Source organism: Propithecus coquereli, unplaced genomic scaffold (genome assembly GCF_000956105.1).
Source record: "Propithecus coquereli isolate 6110/MARCELLA unplaced genomic scaffold, Pcoq_1.0 Scaffold62, whole genome shotgun sequence".
In the NCBI taxonomy this organism is placed as follows: domain Eukaryota; kingdom Metazoa; phylum Chordata; class Mammalia; order Primates; family Indriidae; genus Propithecus; species Propithecus coquereli.
The window spans coordinates 477,694-499,306 of NW_012152174.1; the positions used below are offsets into that span (position 1 = coordinate 477,694).

The 21,613-nt window shown below is 35.0% G+C and overlaps 1 protein-coding gene across 1 annotated transcript; it reads right to left on the minus strand.

Annotated features, from left to right (window-relative positions):
- Positions 1-5,435: 5,435 nt before the first annotated feature.
- On the minus strand, positions 5,436-18,330 carry STARD4 (StAR-related lipid transfer (START) domain containing 4). Its single transcript, XM_012659520.1, has 6 exons — positions 18,225-18,330; positions 12,618-12,731; positions 11,591-11,640; positions 8,226-8,352; positions 7,195-7,309; positions 5,436-6,291 (listed from the first exon to the last, which is right to left on the minus strand). The coding sequence occupies exons 2-6, from the start codon at positions 12,720-12,722 to the stop codon at positions 6,071-6,073; spliced, it is 618 nt and encodes a 205-aa protein (XP_012514974.1). The 5' UTR covers positions 12,723-12,731; positions 18,225-18,330; the 3' UTR covers positions 5,436-6,070.
- Between the last annotated feature and the right edge of the window lie 3,283 nt (positions 18,331-21,613).

The following is a 21,613-nucleotide window of genomic DNA, read 5'->3' on the forward strand; positions in this document are numbered from 1 at the left end:
CCTGTCAAAATGGTGCTATTGATTCCTTAATATAGATATATTACAATATTTTTTAGGTAAACATATTAAGTCTGGCCAGACCATAAATGTAAATACAGAAAATGTTTATAGAGAATTCATCAAAATCATGCCCATTTTTGTAGAGATGGAGTCTCGCTATGTTGCCCAGGCTGGTCTCGAATTCCTGGCCTCAAGCGAGTTTCCCACACCAGCCTCCTAAAATGCTGGGATGACAGGCTGGGATTACAGGTCAATAGTGGTGACCAACCAGTGAGTTCCCATTTCCTACAGATGGGACACAACAATCACTGGCTCTCTTAGCTGCCCAAAGCCTAAGGCAGACAACATGAGAGCTCACTATGGTTTCTTCCTGGATTCAGGTCGGACAATCCAATTAAATGATTAAGCATGTTTGTTTTTTTCTTGGTGTTTCCCAGGAACTTGAAGAATATGTGACATTAGCAAAAATGGATGTTGGTAGACTAAATGTAGAAATCAGTCTCAGTGAGGGCCGATGTTACTTAGTGTAAATTCACTCAGACGTGTCAGTACATGCCAAAAGAAGTCTATACCTTGCTGCTGGGAAATTTGTAAAGCAATTTGCATGTACAATATGATAATAAATCATCTAAGAACCCACCAAAACTTTGCATTCTGTGATTTGAAATGTTACAATTTAAGAGAGACACAATGGACATTTTGTTAATATCTGAAATCATTCCTTGACTCATTCCTTTAGCATTTTCCTATTCTGTCAGATAAAATTAGACTTTGAGTTTCATAGTATTAACATTGAGTGCTCAAATATTTATTTTCTATAGAGTAAAATTCCAAAATCACTAAGTTAAATGGGAACATTAGCAATCATTTAATCTAACAAACTCGCTTTATTAATTAGTTATTACACCCAGAAAGGTAGTAGCTTACCTGAGGTCATAGTAGCTGAGAAAGGATAGAACAAGGTTGCCATCTCCTAATCCAGTGCTCTCACCACCATTCAGGCTGCTATAACAAAATACCATAAACTGGGTGGCTTAGCAACAAAATTTCTGAGATTTCTAGAAGTCCAAGATCAAGGCACCTGCAGATTTGGTATCTGATGAGGGCCTGCTTCCTCACAGAGGGTGCCTTGGTGCTGTGTCCTCACTTGGGCCTCTTTTATAAGGGTACTAATCTCATTTATTAGAGTGAACTAATCGTCTCTCAAAGTCCCCACCACCACCTTGGGGGTTAGGATTTCAACACATACATTTTAGGGGAACACAGACATTCAGACCATACACCCTATTTTTTTTATAAAATGAGGAAAATAACTCCCTATTTGTTTAAGCCACTTCGTAGTCATATTTTCTATTACATACTACCCACAGCATCCCCGGCTGCTTTCTTGTAACATAATCATGAGTGTCCTTGTAATTACTTACAGTTTTTTTCAACTCTAAAGGAAACTATCATAATTCCTAATCAAGTTAACATAATTATTTGAATATGTACCCAATAAACCCTGCCCATTTGTTACTACAAGGGCAGAATATGGTCATCATTTGTTCCGGATATATAATAGCAAAGAGTCAGCAGTATTGTAGCTAATATTATATAAGATACTGGCAGACTAGCCATGTGTGTTGTTAACTTTATTTTCCAGGTTTTTTTTTTTTTTTTTTTTGTAAAAAGTCAGGAAGTTAAATTACATACTTTAAATTCTGACATATGAAACCAAATATTTAGTCAGTACGTAAGGTTAAAGTAACTTACACACACAATATCAATGATTAATTATAAGAGTGTCTAGAAATTTTTATTATGATATATTTCACAGCAATTTAAAAATAAACATTTTATTTATACTAATACACACTCATTAGTTTAATAAATATTCTAGTTTTACATATTGGTTCAAAAAAGAATTATAAACCTCTTAAAAAATAAAATCTCTATATAGTATAGCATTTATTGAATTGCAAAAGATGAATTTTCATATTTATACATGTGAAATTTTTGGAAACAATACAACAATGAAAAAAATTATAATTCCAACTTCTTGTGCTCTGGAATTAATCTAATGTTTATTCTATGTTCATGCCCCACCATCCCCTACTTCTAGAAATTGAATAAGAAAGACATGGAAGATACACTGGACAAGCAATTACACAACACAGGTTCTAATGGAAACTTGGTCAAGTTCCTTAGCTTCTCTGGTTCTGTTAATTGATCTGTAGGGTTGGGATAGCCACAGTATCCGTTTACTTAAAAGAAACTGGATTTTAACACTGACTGTAAGGATATTGGTATGCTCCTGAGTAAAAAGGTAAAACTTTCATCTACATCAAAGGGAATTACTCAGACCTAATAGCTAAATACATAATTAGGGGCTTAAATTGTGCAATGTTTTCCTATCTTCTTCAGAGGCAACCTCAATTATACAGTTTATTAGCTTGAGATGTTAAATGAATTCAACCTCATTATTGATAAAATGCCCTTTAATTAGAAAAGAAAGAGGGAGGAGGGAGAGAAAGGAAAAAATTATATTAACTGAGAGATATTTTACACATAGAAATCTATAATTTCAAATACATCCAACCTCAATGAACACTGAAATGAAGAGATTTTTAACCTTTACCATTACTCTAATACTCTAGCAATTTGTATCATAGATAACTACAGAATACTAGATACTCATTTTTGCTGAGTATTGTTTTAAACTTTAAGAGTTAATCAAGAGTTATCAATACAAACTAACTTCATGCAAAAGTATCACTTATATTTTTTCTTATACTAAACTAATTTGCTTAAAAAATTGCTACTATGTACTGAAAACAGTACTATGCCAAATATGTCCTAAATACACAAGTTTCTAATACATATCACCTAAAAAACACAGAAAATAATCAACCACATAACAAGGAAGATTATATTCATTTCAATAGCTGCCCTATCAAAAGTTAATTATATTTGAAGGAAAAATATTTTTTAGCAATAATTTTTATTTTATTGACAACTATTAACCAATTTATTTCTAAAGTTCACACATCCTATCGAAAGCTCTAGAGACTGGAAAACATTTCTAGTCAAGATAATAATTCCATGAAATTGCCTGTTTCATCTTACAGCAAGACAAATTTGTACGTATTTTTCACTGGTCTCAAGTTACTAAGGAGCATTTAAAATGTGACTAGTCAAAATTAGTAAGATACACAGTGGATTTCAAAGAAATAGTATAAAAGAAGAATATTAGCTATCTCAATTTTTTACATTGATTACATGTTGAAATGATAATTTTTTGGATATATTGAATTAAATAAAATATATTATTAAAATTAACTTCAGCTATTTATTTTTTTAATGTGGCTGCTAGAAAATTTAAAATTACATACATGGCTTACATTATGTTTCTATTCTACAGCACTGCTGTAGAATTAGCAGACTCAATTGTATGTTAATACCTATCCAAATCCACATTGTTAAATTTTTGTATCATACGGTATTTGAGATAACATATTTAATACATTATCACAAGATTCCTGAGCTTAGAATTATGTACACCTCTACTCTGAAAAACAAAACCAAACAAAACCTGCTGTAATCTTTTTCATCTTCTTTATACTGCAATAAACTTTGGTTAGACACGATACTGCAAAAAGACAAAGGGATCTTTTGGGGTGATGGAAATTGTATTGCAGTGATAGCTGCACAACTCTCTAACTATATATAAAAAAATCACTGAATTATACACTTAAAATGGGTAAATTGTACATTATGTAAATTATTCCTCAATAAAGCTGTTTTTTTAAAAAAAGTACACAGCTAGAGCCCAGTAGATCTAAAGTGTCAACTGTAAACTACACATCAGTTTCAGGTGATTCAAATATAATTTTTTAATTCATCATATGACTCAATTTTGTAATGAAAATTTTTCCATGAGGGTCATTTTACCTGCAGCTGGATCCACATTAAACAGTGAATTACATTATCACTTATTGGAGGTATATGTCAATAAGGACAAAAAGAATAGTACAGTAGCAAGAGCTGATAGTTTATTTGGCCTTAGGGGCACCCAGCTCAGGAAATAATAGCCCTTATAGTAATGTATACAGTCTTGTCAAGAGTCCCTTACTCAAGTTGGGCACCCTTGGAATTTCACCATCCTCGACAGAATAATGGAGTATGGGACCTTCTACTCTATACTAATAAAAGCAAATGAAGGAAAATAGATGAAGTCAAAGTAACATTTAACAATTTCCATAGGAAACTGAAAACTAAACTGCTGCGTTTTCTTTCCCTATTGCAGAAGAAAAAAAGTAGCAGAGAAATCCAGTTATTCAAAAGTTATGGTCAATTTAGAAAAGTATACTGGTAATTAATACACTTTAATTAATAACACAGAATCTTTTGTGCATTGCTTCTCTCAGATCTTGAGACAATTTTTTGAGACAAAGTATGAGATTATTTATTAATCATGAACACTGTGGTGCTGTCACCTTTTGTTTTTTGAAACCTATCATCTCCAGTAGGAAAAACATAAAAACAAAAACAAAAAACACCTTCACTTTCCCATACTCATTTGTCAAAATGAGTATAAAGAACTGTGATTTATTCTTTCTTTACACTTCAGAAAACACAATAAAGTAAAACACAGATCAAACTTTCATGCACTGAACCACTATATACTTTTGTGCATTTTGTGGCCTCATAAGTATTTCCAGGGCTTATTTTACCCCATATTAATCAAAAAAAAAAAAAAAGAAAGAAACAAACAAAGCAGTAGAAATAGTAACACATAAAGAACTGACATTGAATGCTGAGATAATTTCAAGATGTGCTCATGGTACACAAACATATAGATACATACAAAGATGTGCCCAGACACACTGAGTTGCCTCGAGTTCTCATTTTAGAAGTAAACTATTAATAGATGGGTAGTTCAAAAGTCATTTGGAATGTTAAAATCATTTATAAATGTTCACTCAAGGCAGCCACAGGATCAAGGGACCTACTGTAGTCATTCTAATCATTATAAAATGACATCTAGGCATTTGGATAAATCTAAGAATGCATTTGTTCTAGTTCCAGACTGAAGTCATATCATAAATGCAAATGTTTATGATGAAGTTTATAATGCTTTATGAGTTGAGTGATACTTTTAAAACTGAACTATATATAGAACATTCAATGAATTTAACTTTCTAGAGAGAAGACTCTCTATTGGTGGTTACAGGATACCACCAGCCATTTCACACAACCCAGACTATTGCTTAAAAAATAGGTGCCCCCAGTGTATATTTTGCAGTTTTTTGTAATATCATATTCATGCATACAGGTTTTTAGACTCTCAAAATAAATGTACAAATGTGTTTTCAAAGATACAAAAGAATGCTATCTAGATATCAAAACTAAACTGTATTTGAATTGCACCCGTAGTTTCTATGATTCAGTTTTTCAATAAACTTAGTAAAATTGTAGATATCTATTTTTTTTCTCATTTCTGGTGTTTTCAAAACTTACAGCTGTGTAAGTCAATTAACAATGAAGTTCATCTCTATAAAATACAGAGAAGGAAGCACTTTTTTTGTCCAATACATTGGCAAACTCAGAGAAGATAACAAAAGTAAAACACTAATATTCAACTTCAAAAAACTTAAAATTTTATAAAATGTTTGTAAGCCTCTAAAATAGGTGATTTTAATCTAACAACATGAAGCTTGTGATTTTGCTAATTTCCAAGCAGCCAAAATATTCATACTGAGGCACTACTTAATTTCTTAAGAGTTTGAGTCAAAGAACTATATCTACTTCTTTATGGATTTCTGTCATATTTTCCATTCCTAGACACACTGCCATAGCCATACCACACAATGTGCAAATTACTATCTAAGAAAACTGAAATGTTCTCTTAGATAGGCATTTACTATAGGAATAAAATAAAACATTGTATTACTAAACCAAAAACATGTCAAATTTTTCTACAGGCTATGCAGAAAAGTAGAATCAATGATTTTTACAGGCTATGCAGAGGAGAGAGAGAGTTGATCCAGGGGATCATAGTACTAAACGTTTGAACATATTAGGCCTTTTATAAAGCTTTTCGTAAATCAACGTAGAAGTTGGCTAAAGTGCTTGCCATGGCTGTATCTACCGCAGACTGAGGAATCATCCCACGCAGATCTGTCTGAATATAACCAGTCAGAAGACTCTGGTTTGGATTGTCTTTGAGAGGAACGCAAAACCAACCACAAGGATGGTTATATCCACGAACAAATTCTGGTCTCTTTTCACTCCAGTCAAGACTTATCCCTACAAGACAATTTAAAAATAACACTATTAATTAGCAATGACTGACATTTGTCTAAAACTCTCATTAAAAAATATTACTGGAGTTCTTGTTTAAATATTTTTCTTCTGATCCATATAGATGAAAATTAAGCCCCATGAGTGACTATGGCAGAATCAAAAAAATAATTATCAAGGAGCATTCTGACAGGGGGTTGGTAGATAGGTAATGGGGAAAATTCTAATCCCTTCAGAATAGATGACATCATGTCATCTTGGTAACTCTTCATAAACTACAAATTTTGGTTTGTGGCAGCCAGGCCTCAAGGTGCCAATAATCAAATCTATGGTACCATACCTATTCTCCACAGGTGCTATCATATTCAACTTTTGTATTGTCTAGTTAACAATAAACAAGTAGATGTTTATGTACAACTACCAACTCAAGTACATACTATACTTAAAAAGATATTAATTTATCTATAGTTATATTTTAGAAAACAAGAGCCTTCCAATGGCAGTATTTTTACTTGGAAAGAAAAATACAATACAGCTCAAGGGAGGAAAAATATCCTAAAACATAACAAGTCTATTTTTTCTATAATATGACCAAGAAGCTGTTTTCTGGGAGTGGCTTAGAAGAAAATCCACTTGCTAGAACCCTTTTTTAGAGGCAGTCACATGATTCACATTTGCTACCTGTCACCCAGAAGATGCTATGTAACTGGGAACAAAAACTTATCTGAAAGACTTCAAAACCCTTTCTGATACTGTTATTTTACTCTCCAGGGATTAGAATTTGCAAAAAAAAAAAAAAAAACTTGGTGATCACAAAGTAACTATGAGGGTTAGAAAGAAATATGAAGCCTAGAAAACTGAAATATTTAAACCAAACTGAAAGAAAGTATAAGGATTTGAGATTATTACCACAGGATAAAAGCCCTTCTTTATAGCCCACAGTATAGGAAAAATCAACGAACTCTCTTGGGGAAATTATATTCCAAAGCTGACCAGCGGTAGTGTAACGCATCACACAGCAATTCTGAAAAAGAAAAGGGGAAAGACAAGTGCTATGATAGGAAACATATACAAATTCATATATCATAAATGAATCTCTGGAAAAAACTAAAACTCATTTTAAAACGTTTTATAATTATAATAATTCTTACAGTGATTCTGACAGGTCTAGATCTCTATTCTAAATCTCACTGCTATTATATGAACATGAAGGGGATATATAATCAATATACAGAGGTACAAGTTACCCAGTATCCAAAATTCTAATTAAATACAATCACCTTTTATTCTGTATAATATTCCATATGGAATTAGTGGGTATAGATTGTTTTAGAATGCTTAAGACAAAATCCTCAAGTACTTTGATTACGATATCAAATATTTTAATAAAAAAACAACATTAATAAATTGATTAATAAAAGTAGAGAGAGCCATATGTAGAGAGCTACATAATTCTATAATGCTTAAGGTGCTGTTTTTATCTTTGGTCTTTGATTTTGGCTTAGTATTAATGGAAAAGCTACACACATTAACCTAGAAATCTAAATATGATGGTGGTGTTTTCAAAATTTTAGATTTCAGAGCCTCAACTAAAGTTTTACAATTAAAGATGCTGAAGATTTTCTTAAGCATCAAGGGTAGAGCTACTGTGTAAAACAAATTCAGTTCTAACAATCATTAGTTAATGTGAGGAAACTCAAGCTTCTTAAGAGGCGGCACAGATTCCCCTGTGACATTTTTGCCATGACTGCTATTCTCAAAGCAACGAATACAATGAACATAAGTGTGTACAAATGTTCATGCTCACGTGCTCCGGGCTTACTGTGCGTGCACGCTCACTCGCTCTCTCGCGCGCGCTCTCTCTCTCTCTCACACACACACACACACACACACACACACACACACACACAGAGTCTAACGTATTATTTCTAAACAGATACCTCTTCCAAGTGCTCCAAAATGTCCAGTGAAGTCATTAAGCTGTCCCAATCCAAACGACAAGGCCCTGGGCGTATATGGTCTATTACACTATTGACAATGTCATCTATAACACCTTGAGCTTTGTAGCTGGAAAAAAATAATTAAAGTCAAATGCTATTAGAATGAAAACTTCCAGCATGCCCTCATAGTTCAGAGGTAACTTTGAAAGTAGGAAGTAAAACTTAATGAAGGTTTTCTTAAAGGGAATAATCCCAACAATTTTTCCAATAAACTAAGTTCTACCAATTATTTTATCAGAATATACCCTTTGTCCTCAAATCTAATATAAGAATTGAAGGTTTTGTGTCATAATGAAGATAAATAAAGTTCCTTTATGTTATAGCATAGCCAAAAACAGTCTACAGTTTTAGTATAATGCTTCTATTTATTTTTATATTATTCTTTCCTCAGTTATTCTCTAATGTATCAACGCATGCACATTTTTACCCTGACTTTTAAAAGCTTATTTATTAAAAACAGAAGAATAGGTCAATGCAAGAGAACACCAAGGAACTGACTCATGAATATAGTGGAACACCATATTTCAAAAGCGGCATTACATATCAGCGCAAAAAACATGTACAATTCCATAAATCGTGCTTAGATTCAAAGTTAACCTTACGAAGAAAATAAACCCTGGGTCTCTACTTCACACTATTCAAAACAATTAATTCCAGATAGATTAAATATCTGTGTAAAATGTAAAACTTTAAGACTTTGAGAAAAATATACAAAGATCTTTGTGACCTTTGTTACCTCGAAATACAGGGGGATTTCTTGAATACATAAAACACACAAAAAAATTACAAATAATACAAGAGATCGTTAAAATTAAAAACATGCACACCACACATGAAAAAATAGTTTTTTAAACTAGCCACAGACTGGGAAAAGATATGTGCAACACAAATAAACAGATATAGAATTATTGTGGAGAATATATGCATAATTCCTATAAACCAATGAGAAAAAGACAGTCCAAAGAAAAGATGGGCCAAGGACATGGTAAGACTGACCTGAAATGTCAATAAAAATATAAAACATGCTCAACTTCACTAGTAATCAAGTAAATACTAACAAAGATACAATCTCATTCGTGTCCCTCAGATTGGAAGAGATTAAAAACTTAATAACAAGTATTGAATGGAGGGGGATGAGAATTCAAACTGCTACTTTAGAGAGCCAAATGGGTAATGTCTAGTAAAGTTGGATGACATACATCCCTAAGACCCAAAGAAAGTCACATGTGTATAAGGACACAAGTACCAGGAGATTTATTACAGAATTGTACCCTGTAGTGAAGAATTGACAACAGCCTAAAAATCTTTCAATAGGAACATTTGTACACATAAATAAACACTGCAGTATACTCATATGGAAGTTAAAGAACAGATTTACATGTAATAATATGGCTAAATATTTGCTTAAAAAATTAAAGGCAAATCACAAATTGATATACACACACATACATATGTGAATATAAAAACTATACCACATAATTCTTTTATTGTTTATAAATATATAAATCTATGGTCAAGGTATGAAATGGGAATAATATACGCAACTTCAGGACAGTAGTTACCTCTGGGGAAGAAAGAAAGTCTATGAAATAGGAGACTGGCTTTGGCTCTTACCAGTATCTTATTTTTTTTAAGCATCTGAAGCTGTTTAATCATCTAATAAATATCTCAAGCCAAACTTACATTATCTCCCCTATCCTAAATCTGCTCTTCCCTCTTGTGTTCTCTAACTCGAGGTGGGGTGAGGGGTAGGTGGTGGTAACACAAATTAATCCTGTCACACAAATTAGAAATTCTGGGATTCAACTTTGACTCTTCTTTTTCTCTTAACCTCATTCCAAATAATCAGACATCATGTGTTTATCAAGATGATTTCCCAAATGTAAGTCCTTAGAACAGTATCTGGCTCTCAATAAATGTTGCTTATCATTGCCACCACGACCACTAAGTCTTTTATGTTCATTTGCCCTTTCAGCTGCTGTGCCACTGCCTTAGTTTGGGTATTCAGTGTCCAAACACTTCATCGGTTCCGATCTCTTTTGATCACGTAACTCTTTAATAATCTAAAAAAAGCCACCAATGTTTCTCATCTTTGTTTATGCCGTAGATGCAATTCCCTCTGCCTAGAATATGAAGCCTTTCACTCCATAAGAAACATCTATTCTTTCCTTAAGTCCCAGCTCAAATATTAGCTCCTCTATGAAATTTTTTCAGATTTCCAAGTACAGTGCTCCCTTGGCACTTTTTGTACTTTTCAGCCCCCACTGGGAATTTGCTGATCTAAAAGGACTAACTTCCACACTTGCCTATAATGCTTGATCTAACTCCAGTTTCCCTGTCCTTGTCAGAAATATTGTACAACTCATCTTTCTGTAAATGTTATCTTTGGCATTACCATTCAGAACATTCTGTAATACTAAGAGGGTCCAACAGTTTCATTTTTAAAAAGGGCTGAGTCCTAAGGATGTGAATATGCTACTCCAATTACACAAGGTGATTGTCTCCACTGGCTTTAAAAAACAATATATTTTTTCTGGTTATAGGCATAATTCATGTTCAACTGTAGGTAAATACCAAAAAAGGAATAAAAAAAATCATCCATAATACTATTATCTAGAGGTGAATATTTGGTGTTAAGTAAAAACATTTTAATAATAAAAATATATATATAAAATAAACCCACAATTGTGCTATATACAATTTAGTATTCTGCTTCATTCACTTTTCATTATAGTATAAGCGCTTCCTTACATTATTAAATAATCTTTAAAAATGTGGTTTTTAAAGGCTATATAATATTCTATCACAGTTGTTTCATAATTGAATCATTCTCCTGCTATTGATTATTCAGGTTGTATATAATTTTTAATATTATAAATAATAATGTGATGAAAAAAGCATGTACTTCAATCACTATTATCTTTCTGATGATTTCTTCAAAATAAATTCTTAGAAAATATACTAGAGCACTGAGTACATGTAGAATATTAGAAGGGTCATGTACACCATACTAAGAAATTCAGACTTTATCAGCCATTTGATATCATCATTATTTATAACCTCCTCACCACTAACTCAGTCCACAAAGGACATGGACATTCTTAAGGCTCTGAATTTACAAGGCCAATTTGCTTTTCAGAAAGTTTAAAATTTTAAAAGCAAAAGCCAAATCTTACTAGCAATGATCATTTACTGATCATGTATACACACATATATACACACACATACATACACGCATATGTGTGTACATATATGAAATTTAGCAGTGTCTTAAGAGCTACATAAAACTACAAGAATTTACTCACAGATATCCATTAAATTCTTCTGAGGGCTTTCTCCAAACTGTTACATCTTTCTAGAAAAATAAAAACATTATATGGTAATAATTACATGGGTGGAACCCTAGATATAAAACTGACAATTTTATAAGTCTAGAGCATTTGTCTTTGCATCGAAAAAATGGTAAGCTCATTTTCGGAGATACATAAAAGTCATTTACGCCATGAGATGATCCATATTTGAATTGCTTCTATATCCTAAAGTTCTTTACACTGTACTTAAGTTACAGACTTTCAAAAAAGATTTGTAGTAGCATTTCCTGAGACCCAAACACTGTAAGATTCAGCGAGGACACTATCTTGGTGGCCATTATCATTTGCCTTATTCCAATCTCATTTACCATTACTAATGCATTCAGACCATGACATCAGGAACACCAAATATTTCATTCTGAAATTGTTCATACTTTTTTAAAAATTACACAATTCACATTTATTATGACAGTGGACAATGTTACACTGAATTAGTCCCTACATTTTATCCTGATTGTTTTCCAAATAATTATGAGTATCAGAATAGCTAGAGCACTTAACTAGAAGAGTCCTGGCTTCTAGGGTTGGCTCTGTCAACACTCAGCCATGTTAAGCAAGTCATATTGGTAAAAAGGAATACTAACTAGCCACTCTCACAGGCTTGTTGATATGTCTGAAACTATTCCAAACTATGCATTACTATACTTCCTTAAATTGATAATAACACATTTTATTTGTTGACATAAGAGGGTATTCTTTAGGCTCTAGTAGCTACGAGCCTATTCTCATGCCTAATATCTAAAGACCTAATAAAGGCAGTGCGGGACTACTACTGATAGATTCCTTCCTTTGTATGACATTAGACCATCAACTCTATTAGCACAATTAAATAACTTGCACATCCATCCAAAGTAGGGTCTCTTATCCATACTTTTTTTATATCATTTGGAAAGTCACTAACCAATTCATTGGGTAGAAGATATACTCCAAATATGAGTAATAAGTAATTGAACTAACTTACTGTTTTCTTAGCAACTCGCCACTTATCATCTTCAATGTTATGGTACTGTACGAGAGTGTTTTTAAGTTTAGTCGCAAAAGAAGTAACATCAGGCAGGCCTTCCATTTTGTCTTTCTGTTATAGAGACCAAGATTAGCATTAGCAGATACCACAGTTCGATACAATAGAACAATGGGTCTCGAATCTGGCTTCACAGTACAATTACCTGGGGAAGCTGTAAAAGATACCTGTATCTGGACTCCACTCCAAATTAACTCATCAGAATCACTAAGAATAGGACCTGGGAGTAAATGTTTTTTTTAACAGCTCCCAAGGTAAGTAACATATAACCAGACACGAGAACCCCACATTTTGAGTTATTAAAATCACCAATACAAAAAAAGGGAAGACAAGAGGAGAGGGAAGTGGTTGTATCTTTCTTATCTATATGCTGTTACTCTCAAATATTTACCTTCAATCCTCATCTCTCCAATGAGCTTCAAAGTTCCAGACCCTATTTAAAGCTTCAAGCCTAAGTTGTCATCTCTTGCCTTCCCTGGTTTCTCTCAATTTGCCTCAGTCTTCCTCATTTTAACAATGTACTATTAAAATAGTAATTGAGCCCAGGTTCTCAAGTAAAAATACTTGGGATTACCCTTATCAGGAATAAAGAGATTCCTACTCACATCACCATACCCCACTGTCTACAGCATTCTAGTCCCACTACTTTTCCTTCTGTCCTTCAGAAAGGCCAAGCTTGACACTGACTTTGTGTCTTTGTACTTGCTATTTCTCTGCCTGAACTGCTAGATCTCAAATCTTAGCATGACTAACAACAATTTGTAATGCCAATTTTGGTTTAAACCTCCTATCCTTAATATAGCTTTCTGCAAGTTACTATTTTATCTTTCTTTGATCTTCTTCATAGTGTTTATCACCACATGATAATAACTTGTTTATTTATTGGAGTACTATTCTGCTCTTTGACTGCCTCATCCTTGACTAATAGTGCAGAGGTCCTTTTCTTATTCACCACTATATACCCACCACCTAGAACACTGCCTAGCACTCAGTAGGCCCTTAATAATATTGTTGAAGTGTTTTTGCTTCAAAACAAGAATTATTTGTTCTCATTTTGTCTTCTTTGGTACCAGGGCACCAATTTCCTAGCACAATTCCTACTTTTCCCTATTCTGTCTCTACTCCCTCCACTCTTCAGTAAAAGGCTAAAGGAGAAAAGAGCTTGGGGGAAAGGTTGCCCATTATAGAACCATCAAATTACCAAAAAGGGATCAAGAAAAGATCTAAATGAAATCTCAAGCCTCAAACCTCTATGAGAATAAGGCTTCAATTGTCAGCTACACCTGTCGACTAATCGGAATCACCTTTTTTATACTTTGTAGTAGTTGCCATTTTTAAATGTTAGATTTCAAGGCCCACTGCCAAATAATCTGATTCAGTGGGTTTGTTCTGGGGTAAGTCCCAGAAATCTAGGTCCTTTAAAAAAGTCTCACTGATGATTCTATTACCTAGCCAGGGTTGAGAACCACTGATCTCAAAACTAAAGGTGACAGAAACAAATCAAGGTTTCCCAGTATTTAAATAGCACTTATTTAAAAGTAAAATATACAAGCCATTAAAATTGATAAATACTAAAATTATGTAGAAACATAGGTAAGTATACATCAAAATTCAATAACATAGCATTTAGAATCTATGTATGTGATACAAAATATATAAGAATAGACCCTACCCATATATGGAAAGTGACTGAGACTGTAGGATCTCAGAAAATGATACCCCAAAATGAAGGCCTCAGAAGGAGCTGTCTTTGAACTTCTCCTGCCCTCCTGTCTCTGGTCTCTTATTCTCCCCTGAGCTAGCCACAGAAACTAGAATCCCTTATTTCTCAAGGTGGTTCATAGAAACCAGAACTCCTTTTCCCCAAAGCCAGCCATAAAACCTAAAAATATTATCCTAACTTCCCCCAGGCACCTTTCTGTGTAAACAATAAAAAATAATCTGACTTATTGTTTGATTATAGGTCATAAGACCCCCATACCAGTGGGAGTCCTGCCCTATCCACAGAAGGAAGGAATGCCGCACAGAGATGCCAAGAAGTATCTCACCAGACAGGTCTCGCTGGGTTTTCCCACTCAGTCTATTAGCATTAGATCATTAGATCATACCCATTTGTCCGGTCGTATTTCTACATGGCTGTCCATACTTTGTTGGACCTAAGCATAAAAATGGACACTTTCCCCTGTATCTTTGGGTCCTCATTCTGAAGACTCTCATGTCTTGTAAAACGGTGATCAAAGAAATTTGTATGCCTTTTCTCCTATTAATCTGCCTTTTATCAGTGATTTTCAGTGAATCTTCAGAGGACAAAGGGGAAGTTTTCTCTTGGCCTCAACAAGCTCATTCAAAAAGTCTACCAGTCAGAAATATACTCCATTTCCATTCAAGAGGCTGCCAACTTGATAGCCACTACAATGATCTTATTCAAGGATATGTCATAAATAAGCACAAGTTCTTACAGGGGGAGTGTAAAAGAAATTTAATTTTATCTATTACTCGGATCGTTACGATTAAACAATTATTCTTTAAACCCGAAGGTCATCTGCCAGGTTCCTGTGGTTGGCAGATAAGAGCATTTTTTCAAGACTCTGTGATAAAAATCAAAGATCAAATGGAAAGCTACTATTATCATAAACAAATATTATCTTTGTGCAAATCCAGCACAGAAAAAGCTACCTAGAAACTTAAGATGAAAATCTGAAATTCTAAGGAGCTTGTCTTAGTAATCATTCACTCCTACGGATCAGTATAAAGTTTAAACTCCTTAATATGGCTGATGGGCCCTTTTATGGTATGTCTGAGCTTCACTGCCTAATTTCTACTCTTCTTTCCTGAACTCCCCTGAAGACTGGGTTAGCTCCCCCTCCAATATTTTCTCACAGCAACTCCGTACTGTAATTATTCACTTGTTATCTTCTCCCATTTAACTGTAAAATCTTTGAACAAAAGCTTATTCAATGTTATACTCCTCATGTCTAGTATACAGTAGGAACCCAGTGAATGGAAAAGGGAAAAATACACAGACAATAAGCTACTATTCTCACTTATGGAAGACCTCAAGATACCTAAGGTGTGCCCAATTACACTAATCATCCTAAAGCTTTTGAATAACTAGAACTTACATTACCATAATCAAAGACAACAATTTCCCAAGGAGGTCAACCATTAAATATTTACCAAGCATCTAGTATATAGACCAGGTCCTAGAACTATAGAAAGAGATAGGATCCAGTTTTTGCTCTACAAGTTGACTTATTCTACTCTTTAAATAAGATTTAACAACAACAAAAACTAAAACAAAGACTTACATTAATAGCCCTTTAAGGGTAGTGGAGTGGGAAGTAGGAAGAGAACAAAGCGTAAAATCAGAAAGCTTTCTTTTAGTCCAACAAAGTATTTAACCAGGCTGTTAATTCCTTCATGGATTTATTTTCATCAAGATTAAGTTCAAAATGGAAAAACAGTTAGTGTTAAAACAGCTATCTGTGTGTGAACAGGCATAACTGAGCATCTCTCAAAATATATTCTAGAGCCAAAGAGGTCGGAGGTGGGGGATGATATTGGGGTTATCAAGGTCTTGGCTCTTTCCTAATACAACAGGGCACTTACATTAATTGAAAGGAAAGCACACAATTTGCCTTCCTACAATCTTCCAACTGTGTAGAATTTCAGGAAAATGTTTTAAATACCATTCTGAACTCCCTCTTACTAATTTAATCTTTTACTTCCTTTCTTTACCTTTTATCAGGAAATTCTCCACTCTAACACTTACACGTCAGAGAGAATAGGCACCCCTTAACCTCAGCAGAATCTACCTGCTCCACATAAAAGATGATATACTCTTGTCAGTCCTATACCCAAGTGCTGAATAATGTTCACCTCCATATTTTTCCCTACTTTAACCTTTTGGTTCATGTTTTCTATGACCATGCTTTTGAAGTGATCACTAGTGGTAATAGTGGCCGCCATCATAGTGTGGGCAGCCCTCTCAAGTGAAAAATTTTCTTGAGGCCATCTATCAGCACCATAGTCTTGACCAATCCAACTCGAATTATCCTCGATATATGTCACAGTGAAATAAATGGCCCTAAGTTCTATTTTAAATATGGAACATAATAAAACATTTTTACTTCTAATAAAAATTGAATGCCATAAAAATCTGTTTTATACCTATGTAGTATAACTAAATCAAAATTCACTTGTTAAAAAAGCTCAAGTATCGAATTCTTTCACTTTCCATTGCCTGATTAGTATAGTTTTAACTTATGTAAACAGCTTCGGTCCAACTTGCCATAGATTTTCCCCAACATGTTGCATAAACCGAGGTCTTATAATTTAAATTTTCTATCTAACATAATAATTTCAGCAAATACTTAATTTCTAATCAATCTTGAACTGCTAGTTTAATTTTTCTAACCCAGGTACAGTAGTTTCTCACTTTTTGAGACCAGCCATTGAAGGAGCTCACTATTTAAAGGAACGCAACGTGGAAGCATACTTCTGCAAGGCGAATAATAATCCTGTTTCAAGTGCTCACTTTGGTGTATCAGCTTTATAATAAATGTTGAAACTTTTTATAACACTTAAGGCAATTTTTAAATTCTAATGATATCAGAGCTTTAATTTTGAGTCCAAATTAGTGTTCAAACCCCTAAGGCCCCAATATTTTATTTAAAAAAATAATAGCTAACATTTATTGACCACTTACTATGTAGTCAGTCCTTCTGGCTGCTTCACATTGTATTACTTCATTTTATCCTCATAAAAAACGTTAAGGGTTTATTCTATTTTAAAGATAGGGAAAATAGTAACAGGGAGGTTAAGTCACTTGTCCAAAATCACACACCTAATAAGTGTTTTATTAGCCAGAATTCCAAACCAGGGCCTTTGACTTCAGAGTCTAAATAAAAGTCTCTCTTGTAAAACTCTGGAAGCTGATAAAAGGCTGGAAGAAACTTTACATAAAAATCCCTGACCGCACTTTGAACTTGTCATATTTTGTCCTGGCTCCTGAACCCAAAAATCTCAAGTAATCTTTCTTGAGTGCAAATTAAAGAAAATAGTTACACTAATTTACTGAGGAATTATATAGATTAATACATTTAGCACTGAACTTGGAAGATAATAGGCACTCACAAAAGTTTGTCTCCTGTCATCAACATCATCCCCATCAGAGCTTGATGCGAGGGGATGGACCTTGCCTTTGGTGCTTCTACTAAGAATCGGGAAGCGCTGTGCCCTTCACCGAACACGACGGCAATAAATTTTCACCCCGGCGCGAGAAGGGGGTTATTGCCGCTCCTGCTCCATTTAACAGATGAAGAAACTGAGGCCTGATCGGCGTCCAAGTACTTCAGTTGGTGAGTGCAGTGGAGAGGCGCAGTGCAAGCCCTGAGATCCTTCCGTCTGGCCCCTTCCCCTGCCCGGGCCTCAGTTTTCTCTCTCACCTATGAGGGCAACACCCGCCAGGACGCCGGAGCCCGCCACCCCCACCTCCACCGCGGCCTCCCTCATCCCACCGCCAGGAACAGCTCCAGGAAGACGCACCTGGCAGAGCGCCCCAAACTCCGCAGTCGTCCTCTCCCGGGCCGCCTCACTCTCACCGTGGCTCCGCGGCTCTCCCCACCGATACCTGAGATGAAGCGAGACCTGGAAGCCGCACAGGCTAGCGGAACAAGAATCCGACTCCCACTTTCGGCAACACAGCTTTCTTTAACATCACCCGAAGCAGCAGCCAATGAGCGTCAAGTCACTGCTGTTCGTAGCCAATTGGAAAGCACCAAGCTCTTCGGGGCACGACTAGCCACCCCCCCCGGCCCCGCCCCCTCGCCCGACCCCAGCGCACTGCGGGGTGGGGGGAGATGGCCGGAGCAATGTGTGTTGGCTCGGATTGGCTGGCGCGGCACCGTGTGTAGCACTGATTGGTCATGAGGAAATGGAATGATTCCGCGAGCGTGTGGGCTGGCTGGAGGTGGGCCAGGGTTTTCCTGGGTGTCTAGGGTTGCTGGTGGGTTTGGATCAGGCGGGGTGTCCTGTGGCAATTAATTGTGAAAAAAATTTGCAAGGCAGTAAACCGATTCTGAGAAATAAAAACACAAGGCGAAGTGAAGAATGACAATGAGGGGTAAGGCTGGCCCAAATTCTCGTTTAAGAAGAACCAGGTATCGCGCGGAATCTCTATTCTTCCCAGGACCAGAAGTCAAGTAAGAAAAGGCGTCCAAGCGGAGGATAATGGGCCCTTCTGCCTCCTGCTTACTCTGATTTAGAGTTGATAGTGCTGGGAAGTAAAACGCATGTAAACAAAGTCACTGCCACTGTGTGAACTGGCCTTTCGCCTAACGTCTCCCCCATCTCCACCGCAGATAAAAGAGTTCAGAGGACATCCTTAAAAGCAGAAAAGTGGGGGTGCGGCAGGTGGATTTAGCAACTGCACAGTGTTCGGGTTCCCATCTTCTTGAAGATGAGCAACATTTCTTCCAGTGTCTGTGGAGTCATGCATCTGATGTGATGCTTGGCAAACGGTGAATTTATTGCTTTGCCAGAGTAGCTGTGATGCACTGATTACCCAGACTCGGGTTGTTTGAAACTTATATTGTAGTTTGAGAATCAAGAGTAGGGAGGAATACAATGCAACACATTAGTCATTTTTGATAGACTTGCAATGAGAATAAATAACACTCCATAAATCTTTAAATTGGCCTCACTAAAAGAATCAGCAAATACCACTTGCTAGTTATTATTGGCCAATTTTTTTTACCTTATTTCATTGTTTATATGTAAAATGAATAATAATTTGTTTTATAATTTCACATGAGATAATAATGGAAAAGTTCTTTTTGCATGTTGTAAAGCAACATTCACTTGCTAGTTATAATTGGTCAATGATTGAGGTTCCTTGTCTGGATGAATGGATGGATAGATAGATAATTTGAGATGGTTGAGGAAAAGTACTTCGTATTAAGTTTTACATACTTTATATCTCATTGAATCCTCTTAACAGCCCCCTAAGATGAATGTGTTTTACAGCGAGGAGCCCAGACATAGATCTTAAGACAGGTTACTTCATTACTGAGTGGCTGAGCTGGAATTTGGTCAAGGTTTGCTAGACTCTAAAACTGGGGCTCTTAATCCCCATGAAATTCATACTGTGCTTCATAGCTCTTTATCAGGCACCAGTGCACAGAAGTGGGGACCAGAAATGAAAGACTTAATCTCTTCCTTGAAGGTTTACACAGCTTAATGGTGGTGAGGAACAAGTCCTTATATCTATTTCAGAAAAGTAAAAAAATTGTATCTCTCATTTTTAGTATTCAGCTCTGGGTACATTGCTCAGCAGCTCTGAATATTCTCTCAGAGAATCTTGTGCAACATGTATAACATATATATTTATATAACAAAATTAACTTGACTTTTTCCTTTCTCTTTCTATGTTTTTTTTTCTGGGGCAGGGGACAGGGTTATTACATCACACTTATGCCCCAAGTGATTTCGTGTCTTCTGTGTAGTCTCTGTTTCTTTGCTTTTTTTCTTCTCTTGTTGCCCTATTTTTCTTGGTTAGAATGAAATTGAAGTAATTGAAAACCATCCTATCTCTATCAAAGTGGAATGCTACTGACAGTAAAAGTGCAGGTTCAGAAAAAAGAAAATATCTGGCACTGTATTGAGAGCTTACTGTGGTCCGAGCACAGTCACAGGCATTTTACATGTATCAACTAGCAATGCCTGATAACAGGCATGCACTGTTAGTAACTTCATTGTACAAATTAGAAAACTGTAGTATGTAGGGTAACAGACAGATCTCCCCTCTAAATAGTTTGAAAATTGGAAAATAAGGTTTCCTTTTAGACATCAAGTATAAAAGAGGCCATATAATGGATTTAACCAACTTTATGGAAAGTTATCCTAATGGGACAAAACAGCTTCCTTGCCAAGCCTTAACTATAATCTGGCTGAATATATTAACACATCTAAAGAAAGAATTTTCAAGAACAAAAACAGAAAAATTATCTAAAACACAGAAATAATATATCCACAATTTGTGACCAGGGAGTAACAAATCTAGAAATAAATAAAATAAAAAAACATTTACAAATATCCCCAACTACTTGAAATTAAAAAAAAAAAATCTGCCCCCCAAGCTGTTAGGTTGAAGAGAAAATCAAACATTATATACTGAAGAATATTAATAAAAATATTTTAAAATATTAATACAAATAAATTAATAAAAATTAAAACCTTACAATTCAAAGCCAATGACAAATTCTATACTTGGATAACTTAAACTTAGAAAAACTCATGGCCTTAATTCAATTTAACTAATATTTATTAAATGCCCTCTACCTGTATCAAGGACTGAGGGAATATTGTGTCTTAACTGAGAAGTATTTATTTTCAAATAACAGAAACTCAACCTGGATTAAGCCAGAAAAACTTAGGAAGATATAAAAATTTGCTACTCAACGTGTGGACCGCACAGACCAGAAGCATTGGCATCAACTGAGAGCTTATTAGAAATGTGGAATCTCAGGCCCTGACCTCCTGAATCAGAATCTACATCCAAAAAGACACTTGGATGATTGTTCTGCACGTGAAATTTTGAGAAGCACTATTGTAGAGCACAAGGGCTTGATTTACAGCCAAGTCTTAAAAAGATAGAAACCAGAACTTAAAAGCCACCAAGAACTGAGACTGTACAAATTTATACATTTAAGATATGTACACTTATGTGTGTAAGTTAAACCTCAACTAAAAAGAAAAAAAAAATCAATCAACAATAAGTTAGGAAAAATCAAAAGGAATGAATTAACAAATACACAAGCAGAAAAAAAATTTGGGAAAAGTTGGAAAGCTAAGAAACAATAGAATTAATTTTAGAAATACATAACATGATTTTTTTGGTGAAGGGTGGTTTGAGCATAATAAAATAGGTAAATAAA